General features: G+C 37.7%; 1 protein-coding gene across 2 annotated transcripts in view; it reads right to left on the minus strand.

The window, feature by feature from the left end:
• Positions 1 to 3132: 3132 nt before the first annotated feature.
• The window catches only part of ptc (protein patched), a 15063-nt gene continuing 7549 nt past the window's right edge, over positions 3133 to 10646 (minus strand). The window contains exons 5-10 of one of the 2 annotated variants that reach the window (XM_018515316.1): positions 7341 to 7748; positions 6425 to 7069; positions 4986 to 6185; positions 4205 to 4693; positions 3961 to 4084; positions 3308 to 3511 (exon numbers count right to left, since the gene is read on the minus strand). In XM_018515316.1, the coding sequence (XP_018370818.1) occupies positions 3378 to 3511; positions 3961 to 4084; positions 4205 to 4693; positions 4986 to 6185; positions 6425 to 7069; positions 7341 to 7748 (3000 nt within the window). In that variant the 3' untranslated portion in view covers positions 3308 to 3377. Of the gene's footprint in view, positions 3512 to 3960; positions 4085 to 4204; positions 4694 to 4985; positions 6186 to 6424; positions 7070 to 7340; positions 7749 to 10646 lie in introns of both variants that reach the window. The other variant, XM_018515317.1, reaches the window with a different exon arrangement.

Below are 10646 nucleotides of genomic sequence, written 5' to 3' on the forward strand. Positions count from 1 at the left end.
CTTGACGCTACAAACGCTTCGAAGCGTTCTTTGATTAGTAAATTCGTAAAATTCTTTGTTCTGATTGGTCGCTCAAACGCTTCGAAGCGTTTATAGCGTCAAGTGGACAGCAGCCTCAGCAGTTTTGCAACCGTTTTATGATTCGTCGCGCTGATTGGATTATACTTTTAGATTTAAAGGAATAGTCCTATCTTAGCGAAGAATCAAAAAAAGGTTGCAAAACTGTTGAGTCTGCTGAACGCAGCCATTGGGTGCAATCAGTACTACACCGCTCACTTACTACGTTTACACGGTACGCTTTAAGACCCGTCTACAATACACGGAGTAAGAAGTAAGAGTAAGAAATTGACCAATCACAGTCGAATGTGAGAAGAATAATCGACTGTGATTGGTCAATTTCTTACTCTTACTTCTTACTCCGTGTATTGTGGACGACGCCTAAAGCGTGCCGTGTAAACGTATAGCGTTTTCGGCCCGACCGGGTTTGCACCAACCTGGGTTGGATTAATGGCGTTTTGCGCTCCCCTATTGGTAGAGCGTGTGACATCAACCAATAGGAAAGATTAATCCAACCCAGGTTGGTGCAAACCCGATCGGGCCGAAAACGCTAGTCGTAACTGAGTGCTCAGTAATGCTGGATTCACACTGCATCCGATTTGCGTCGTACGACTCTCTGCAACCAATCAGAAAACAGGATTCTGATAGATTTTGCTTCGTATCATCGGAATCCTGTTTTCTGATTGGTTGCAGTGCGTCGGATGCAGTGTGAATCCAGCAATAGAGGCTCCACACAATAAAAGAAACAGGGAACAAAGAACAGAGAACAAGAACTTCAACCTATCAGAAGCTGTGTATTCCACAATAAATGATTTCTGATAGGTTGAAATTCTTATTCTCTGTTCTCTGTTGCCTGTTTCTTTTATTGTGCGGAGCCCCTTGCGGAAAATGTGTGACTAGCCTTACTGTTAATTAGAAAGAAAACAACATTAAAGAAAAAAGAGGATAGACGAGGAATTGCGTGAAGCTGGATTTTCATTTGACGCTAGACGCTCATTTTCAGCGTCAAAACGGGTCACGTGATCAAAATTGACGAATACCAAGCGTCAATTTTGATCACGTGACCTGTTTTGACGTTGAAAATGAAAAGAAGCTTTTCATTATTTTTTAAAAATTAATTAACATAAAATTATTTTATAATTTTAATTAAATTAAACACTACACTAATTGTTACTTAATATTATAAAATAAGTTATTTAAGATTTTAAATAAAACATTAATGATTGTGTTATAAGGTCACAATTATCTCAATCGTCGATAACTATTGACATAAATCATGAAAATTTAATTTTGAAAAAAACAAATTAAGAAAATATAATTAGATATATGATAAGAATTTTTTTTTTTTAAAAGCCCTAAGAATAAATTGCTCTTGCAATTAAAAAATTTTAAATTTGAAGATTTACAATTAAAATTGCAATATAAATTAAATTTTTCGCAAAATTATTAGAAATATCTACACAAAAGAAAATTAATATAATTTAATGCAATTTTTTTTATAACATTATATAATTTATAATTTGATTTATGCAATTTTAACTTTACTATATTAATTTTGTATCTCAATCTTATTTACGATATTGCCGATGTCAAAACGGCAATAAAGATAATGTGTTATTATTACAATATTTATATTTACAAAAATTAGATTATAAATCGTACAAATAAGCCGCTTCTACACATTCATTACATGAAAAATAATTAGAATTTATAAAAATTCTTACAATGAAGTTTGTAAAATAAAAGTCATGGTACAATTTATACGTATATTAGAGGTATATTGACTATTTTTCCCATCCGAGCTTATACAACATGTACAAAATGCAAAAGCCATTCCGCAGAATGCTTTTCGTCACTTTAAATACACACCTCGAGTCTCGCATATGTATACAAAATTGACTTGGCATAAGGAATACTTCTCGCTTATATTATACATAATTTCACGAGTCACATCTTATGACAATGCATGCCGCAGTTACTAGGTCACCGGTACTATATATTACATTTTTATACACATTAGAGGTATGAATATCGGAATAGGAATATATACTCCACATTAAATTAAGTACCGTTATTGTCGTAGGCAATGAAAAGTATTCTCGTATAGTCCGATATAAATAATTATTTTTACAAGAGAGTCATTATATATTTATGCGTACAAAATATTGCGCTCGCGCACACACACCCGCAGAAACGCCGAGGAATACTATTAAAATAAATAATAAATAGGTCTCAAAGATTCAGTATACCGCTCGTAGTCACATACATACACACTGCGCGTAACATATGATTAATGTAGAAAAAAAAATAAATAGTACTATCTGGAAATTTTGTCGTTTTTGTCGCATAATAAAGCGTCATCATCGCAAAATTTCACGATTACATTTGAGAAATGTCACGTTCTTCTATTGACAGTAATATCTTTAACTTTCTAATTAAATAATAAGTATGTATATATACATTTTAGTAAATGCTCTCTCCCGTTATGTATTACGCAAATATTACGAATACGCTCACTGACATAGATATGAGTGTCAGTCTCTGATAAACAAAGGCATACTGGCAAGTATTGCCTTCCCTCTCTCGAAAAAATACAAATCATATATAATGTTCTTATGTGCTTGCCAGTAGTACATGACACGAACTACTCTTGTGACGCCGCAAGTCACTAATTAAATAAATTTATCTAAAAAATATGTATATTTTAGATAATATTTATCTAAAATAATCTAATACATTGATTTAGTAAGTTGTACGCAGTATTGGTAATATTATTTAACACTGTTGAAATATTTGAATATAAATCCTGTTTTACATAATTTTGGTTAACATTTTTTTCATTAAGAACTTTAACAATTTACTTAAAACCTTATAATAATTCACGCATTAATATACGCATAAAATGTAAATATAGTCCGCTGGTAATAACAAATCCTAATTAAGTAAATATAATGTTGGTTCTTAAAGAGAAAGTTCACTTAAAACTTTAAAAAATTCGTTGTAAAAACACGAAAAATTAAACATGCAACAAAATTGTTTACGAAAATATTTATATATATATTATGAAATTGCGGTTTGTGTTATAATACTTCTGTGTTTAAAGTTTGAGTAAAACAACTTATGTTGCATTACTCACTTGAGGGAGAAAAACAGTTTAGAACCGAAAAATAGAGAGCTAAGTAAAGATAAGGAGAGGGGAAAGAGGAGGAAAACAGGAAGAGATAATGGAAAATCTATTAATCTATCCTAGTCAGCCTTCTGTGTTTTCCCGCTTTGCGTGGTACTTGAGCAGTAGCTGCCGGTCCCCCCGGTACTTGTTATTAATGTTTTGCGTTAGAGTCTGAATCTGGCTCGGAACCGGAAGACTCCCCAGCATTAACGTTCGTATTGCAGCGCGAGCTCCTTCGACTATTGCTGCCCGAGTGCCGGCATTTTTCACTACGATCCATTCCACCTATAATTATCATAAAAATAAATGTATTTATTATAATTCCCTCAAATCGATTTGAGATAATGCAATAACAAATTAAGATAGGAATTAAATAAGTAAATATGTAGCGTGAAAATAGTGATATTTGCACAGAAAATTAAAAAAAGATACATTATATATTTTGTGGATTTTTTCGAAGTCTTACAACAATGTATACAAATTTTAATGATATAAATTTTACTCTAATTTTCAAAGTAAGACTTTATAAAAAAGTTACCATAATTTACAATCTCTCTAAAAAAATGTTAAAATAATTCAAAAGCAAATATTTTTAGCAATACATAAATATAATTATATTCGATCACAGCAACATGCGTTAGTTAGACAGCATTCCGAATTAGTTTAAAATCTCAAATTACATTAGGGGAATATTTAGGAATAACTATTAAGAATTGTTTAAAATGAATACTCACCAGTTAACGGTGTATGAACTTCGACTTTAATGTTCGCCGTTGCGGTGACCTTAGTGGTGATGTGTGATGTGGGCGGAACCGGCGACGTTCGACTAGACCCACTCGTATCCGATCCGCTACAGTTCTGTTAGTCAAAATGAAAGAACACGCTCGTTAGTCATGCTCGGAAAAGTGTAATAATTTATTGGAGAAAGTTACACTCTCATGCTGATCAATAACTAATTGATCGCGAATCTCAACGCACCTGATTACCACATGTGGACGTGGTCTCCACCTTGAGTTCCGGTTGAACAATAATACAGGATTCCTGCGTGCTGTGCCACGAGTTAGGTTCCTCGCTGATGGTTGTGAGCGATGGTTCAGCATGCAGTCGAGCATTATCGATTTTGTGAGATCTTCTCGGTGGTGTGGGCGGCTTGGATCTTCTCACGACGGGCGATGCCGGCGGCGTCGGCGTGGATATACGATCCGGATGATCGTTCGGAATTACTTCCGCCTTCGGACCGATAAGGGACAATAGAATAGGGAAGAAAAAGATGCCATTCACAAGACTGATACCGATCACACTGAGTAATACAAGGAAAAAATAATTGACTATGAAATTGAACTCCGAGAAAGCGAGCATCACCACGGCGAGTAGCGTAGTGAATGCACTATGGACAACCGGAGCGAACATATGTTCCAGAGCTAAACGCATCCTGCGATTTCTGCTACCCACACTGGTGACAAAACTCTGAAACAGAATTACGCGTTTATGTTAATAGAGACACGACTTATACAAAATAAAAATGCAAATAAGGGAAAATCAATTAGAGGAAATGTTGATGCATAAATGTATCAATAATGATTTATGTCACTAACGATTGATGAAAAAACAGTTGATAAAATAATCACAATACAACCAAAACGTTTGATCACTTTTAATTTTCAAAAAAATTTTTTGATTTTAATATTATAAATCTAATATATCCGAAAACGACTAAAAATTAAGATACGCTAATGAAGAAGCTTCTCAAATTACTTACCAGGCAGATGTGCACCGTGAAATGAACAGCTATGCCCACACTAACCACTAGCAGTACGGCAGGTACTGCGCTCAACTTGATGTTGAACAGACTCATAACGCCTAGTAGTTCAGCAATAACAACGAGAAGAAAGAAACCAACCAGCACAGCAGCCCATATATTCAACAATAGGAATCCGACCACTAAGATGCTTACACCCAATGCAGCCACAAGGGCGACACACATGGAGGTTCTCAAATTCATATACTGTTCCCAGAAGAGAAACAATATACCGGACGGAAAATTCGGCAAACCGCGTTCTTCAAATTTTTTGCACAGTTCCCGGACGCTACTGATCAATTCTGTGATATCTTGCGTATTCGTGAGCCTGTGCAAGTAAAATGGCATCTGCGCGTACGTAAGCGGCATGCTCTTAGGAATCTTGAGCTCATGGTCATTAACGTAGATCCATTGACGTGGTTCAGGCCTCAAATTTGCCTGTGAAGCACCGTAAGCAAGCGCGTCGTTGGACGCCCATGCACTCAAGTAGTTGTAAAAAGCACGTGGATTAATGATACCGTCACCGTTAACCAGTCGTACACCAGTAAACAACGTCTTGTCGATCGGATTGTCCACATGACCGGTCTGCACGAGTAACTTATACGCTAGGATTGCTTCGTCGCTCGCGTTCGGGAACCATCTTTCCTGAGTGATGCAGCCGTTTTCATAATCCTTGTCAAACGCGGCCTGTAAACCATTTAGCCAGTCGCGGAACAAACTAAGCCAGAACTCAGGTAAACCACCATTGTCGTTCTTGATGACGTTCTTAATCCGCATAAAACTGTCATGATAATCGAACAACAATTTTTGATTAGTCGGATATTCAAAATCTCGACCGGTGACTGCATACATGTTGTAGAAACCGAAATATTTTGCCTGGGCAGACAGAAATGCATGTTCATTCGAGTTCTGCGGCACTAAATCAGTCAGATCCAGGCCATCACGTAGGGATATCGCCTCCCATATGCTACCAACTAACACAGCGACCAGAATTATCACGCCAAACACTTTGGTAGCCGTTCGACTGATGAAGGGTGCGTAATGTCGAGACGCAAGCTGCGTCAGGGAAAAGCTCAGACAATCATCTTGCGAACAGCCGGTCAGCGCGTCTTCTTCAGTGCATTGTTTATCCAGTTCCGCATCGATAACATTTCCACCTATCTGCAACACGAATGGGATACTTGTAGATGATTCTGCGTTAATTTCAACTTGTGTAAATACATAGAAAGCGATTGTTATTGATTTTTATCAAATCTCGTTGTAATCAAGCAACCACTTATTAAATAAATTTCTTCAATCTCTAATACAGCAAACATTAAAATCTGATATTTTACAATATGACTTCAAACAAAATCCAGTATATATGTGATATATATGTATACATGTATGTCATTTCGTACCCAAGATTCATTCTGTGTATTCTGCGGAGTTAAGATCTGCGTGCAGGTTTCTCGTCTCTCAGGTGGTATCGCTCTGGTGACCGTTTGCTTGGCCGTGCCGTTGGTCTTTACAGAGTACCTATTCTTTCCGAGATTGGGTGACGCCGGTAAGCAGCAGCAGAGAATATCTTTCCTACCAGAACGTCTACGTCGCAGATCTAGACTGACCATCGCAGGAAATATCAGCAACATGGCGGCCAAATTGAACAATAGCACAATACCGGCTTGCATGCAGAATGTTCGGAGAGCCGGGATCGGGATTATCGACGCTGCGAAGAAGGCAATAACGTTGGTCAGACCTGTCAACAGCACCGACAAGCCAGTTCGCTTGAGGACGACTCCCGTTTGCTCACTGCTGGGCACTTCGTTTACCGACAGTTCGGCATATGTATGCGTTAATAGGAACATATCATGTACGCCCAGACCGAGGGCAAGAAATGGCACTATTTGCGTCGTGGTGGCATTAAATGGGATTCCCAAAAGAGCGCAGAAACCCAATCCTGCGGCTACTGTGACGCAAATTAACATTACGCCCGCCATTCCTACCCCGGACTGTGAACGTACTGGATCTTTCCAGCGAAAGAGAGCGACACCAGCATACAGCAACTAGAAAAATAAAACAGAAATTGAATCACAATGAAACAAATAAGTAAAATAAAAATGTTTTCAGTATCTTTAAACTTTACAGTATCACAACAAAAAAATTTAATAGTTTACTGTAATAATGGGTTAACCCACATTTTAAAAACGGAGGAAATGAACTTTCAAGTTAAAGTGATAGGGAAAAAATGTTTTTATTCTCCGTTATTATAAAATGTAAGTTCGCCTATTGTTGCATTAAGATTTTTCAATTACACATAACAGAGTTATTTCTAACCATAAGCACGCAACCAATTGCGATTTTCATGACGGACACCTCGCTGTACTTCCCAAGGATGTCATTCATGGTTGTCGTACTGAAAGCGTACAGATTGTACGGTGCCGATCCATTGACCTCCATCAACTTCTTCACTTCATTACTGAATACTCTTTGCCAGGTCTCTAGAACTTTAGCCGCCTTCTCCTGCGTCCAATCGATATGATGGACCCTGTAGGTGTTCACCAAGAAATCGTACAGCTCGCGTTCGCCCATCAGCTGCACCACAGTCTGCAGCGCGGCCGCGCGAGTCAAGTGGCCGGTCTTGTTGTGCTTGGCGCCGCCGACCACCAGCTCCTCCGGCCAGTGCATGTATTTGGCCGCGAATCCATAGCAACCACCTGACAATTCGACTCCTACATCAGGTACCTATTATAGAAAATGTAGAATTGGGAATTAATAAAAAATAGAAAGCTATCCTAAGCAAAATTATAATTTTAGAATCTAATTATGAGAAAAGAGGAACCCCAACTTGAAAATGATTTTCCAGATATCATTTTTAAAAAATAAAACTTCATCCGCGCGATCAAAAAATTAAAAATGTAAAATAATTGATTTCTACGAAGCAATGATTTCTTTAATTATTAATTAGATTTCGACGAGATGATGATAATAAATGTAAATGAAAATGATAATTAGAAATTAGATTAATTTCCGTGATTTTTTTTTTTATAAGCGGCAACCATTTCAAGCGCAAGGGACTAGCAAGGTATTTCTTTTCCTATCCGCCACCTCAAGCCCTTCCGCAACATTTTGTTTTTCATCTATGAATTTCTCAAGCGTGACCGAAGGCAGAACCGTGTCAAGTCACGCCAGGAATTCCTATGGCAAAGAATTATTACAGGGGGTTCGAGCGACGTTCTTTCTTATAGGGTAACCGGGGGTGCCGTGGACCCCACACCGAGAGACTTTATAGGGTCCTATAAAAGGGCATACCAGCCGTGACTTTAGACGATCAAGCTGCCTTGTCCACTGTCCTTTATATCATACCAGAACAGATGAGCGTCCACCACAACGCGTACGAAGAATAGAATATCAACGACGGAATTATTACTGTATCTGGACATATCTCGAGCAAGATTTTTCTTTCCTTTATGCGCGTATAGAAAGGACGCTGCGCTCATCGTTTTCTTCGAATCCTGTAGATTCTTTGATCAATCTTATGTCGATTTTTCCTTTACAAAAATATCGAAGCTTTTACATTACTTACAACAAGCGATCGAAAATGAAAGGATTTCTTTGAAAAAATTTAAAAATTTAGAGAAACAAATGAAAAAATCATAATCATTAATCTTGATTAATCTCAAGTCAGATCTAGCTGAAAAATTAATATAAGATTTAAAATTGTAAATTGTTGAAAAGGTATTTAAAAGAAAAGTTGTAAAAGACGCGATAGGCAAAAATAGAGGATTAAAAGATTTATGAGAGAAAGGCATAATTTTTGTCATACCGCTTTATATGTAGACTTTTATTTCTTCTTTTATTAATTAAATGCAATCGAGCGAAGTTGGGATGACTAGACAGTGTCGTTCTAATTGAATTGAAAGCACGCCATTAAATGCCGCTGCATCGCGGAAGTGTAAGTACGACGAAGTACATAGAAAAGGCATACCAAATAAAGCCTCGTAATCGTTCTCGATCGCACGTGTGATTGAAATCGGTTACCTCACACCGGCGTTATGTAATTCCACGAAGAAGCGTGTAGAATGTAGCCGAGTTGCTGGCACGCTTTTCGTGCTTTTTACTCGTGCTCGCGACACGTTCCGCCGTCTTCCGGCGTTGGTACGTGTTTGAGAGAAAAATAGCTCGACGTGGATATGAGTTACGCTTTCGCGTCTCTCTAATTACTATGCACTATAAAAAAAAAAACAGGTGTGGATTCAACATCATATGGTATCCATATAATTCTTACTGTGTCAAGTAGAAATGTGCAAATCAATCATTTGTGAATCGAATCGAATCTTTGATGTAATAAGTTCGAAAACGAATCGAATTAAATTTGAAGTTTTTACGTCGAATCGAATCTTTTTTATTTAAAAATGAATCAAATTCGAATTAAATTTTCCCGAATTTACTTTAAAAGCTATTTTAAAAGTAATAAATTTTCAATAACGTTCCAGATTTTTTAAGTAAACAAGAAGAATAATTTTTAATTTATAAGAGTCGTGCACAAATGAAGCAAATAAAATAAGAGATTGAATCGAAATCGAACCATCGATGATTCGCATAATTTCGAACATAATTAATATTAACACCAACACGATATGAATTTTAACCCTTATCCTACTAAGGGGAGGTCACTAGTTACCGAGCGATTCCTGTTCATGCAAGTTTCGGTAATTATAAATTATACTACATTTTATTATTTTCCAAAATAAAGTGCCATTATTTATTCTAGAAAGTTGGAAATACGTAAGTGAATTTTTAGAGATTTTTAAAATCATTTTGAATAGATGAAAAAAATGGACGGATTCTAGTGCCTCCATTAGTATGGATGAGAGACCAAATTGTATCTAATAGGGTAAGGGTTAAATCCATGATGACAAATTTAAGGTGAGAAAGTACATATATGAACATCACATGGGTGTTAAATCCGTATCGATATTTTTTAATATGTGGTACGTTCACGCGTGTTCATTACAGTCCTTAACATACGAATTGTCTCAACATTTCATCGGCAAACAAAAAAAAAATAAGAATTTATTATTTCTATGAATTCGTTACTAATTCTGTCCTGACTCAAGAATTGACGGCGGTTAATTACGCTGAATTAATAAGGGGAAAACATGCGTATTCGCGTCGTGACGCTGAGCCGGTCGTGAGCGCGACTCTTCGGGACTCCGTGCATATGCGGAACACGCGATGCCGGTTCTTGACTTAAACACCCGATCAACGTGCCCCGCCTGCAGCTACACTCGAAATATTCTGAAGCGCATGCATGCCGCGCGGACGCGCCGCGTGGCCATTAAGTGCAATTACTTTAAGTACGAGAGCGCGCATACCCGTTATGAAAATAGAAATAGGTGTGTGTCTGACAGAGAAAGAACGAGAGAGAGAGAGAGAGAGAGAAATCTTGGACGATGCTAATATACGCAGACGCAGACGCACACGCGCGCGTAGCGATGCGATTCACGTTGTGCACGTGTCAGAGCACGCCGGCCGTGCGTATGTTAATGACACCGAAATGACGGGCGCGTAATGCGATGCGCGTGTGTGGGACCGCTGGGACCGCTGCTGGGCCTGGCTGGGCCGGGCGGCGCGGCGCGG

This window comes from Trachymyrmex cornetzi, unplaced genomic scaffold, assembly GCF_001594075.2.
Source record: "Trachymyrmex cornetzi isolate Tcor2-1 unplaced genomic scaffold, Tcor1.1 scaffold57, whole genome shotgun sequence".
Lineage (NCBI taxonomy): Eukaryota > Metazoa > Arthropoda > Insecta > Hymenoptera > Formicidae > Trachymyrmex > Trachymyrmex cornetzi.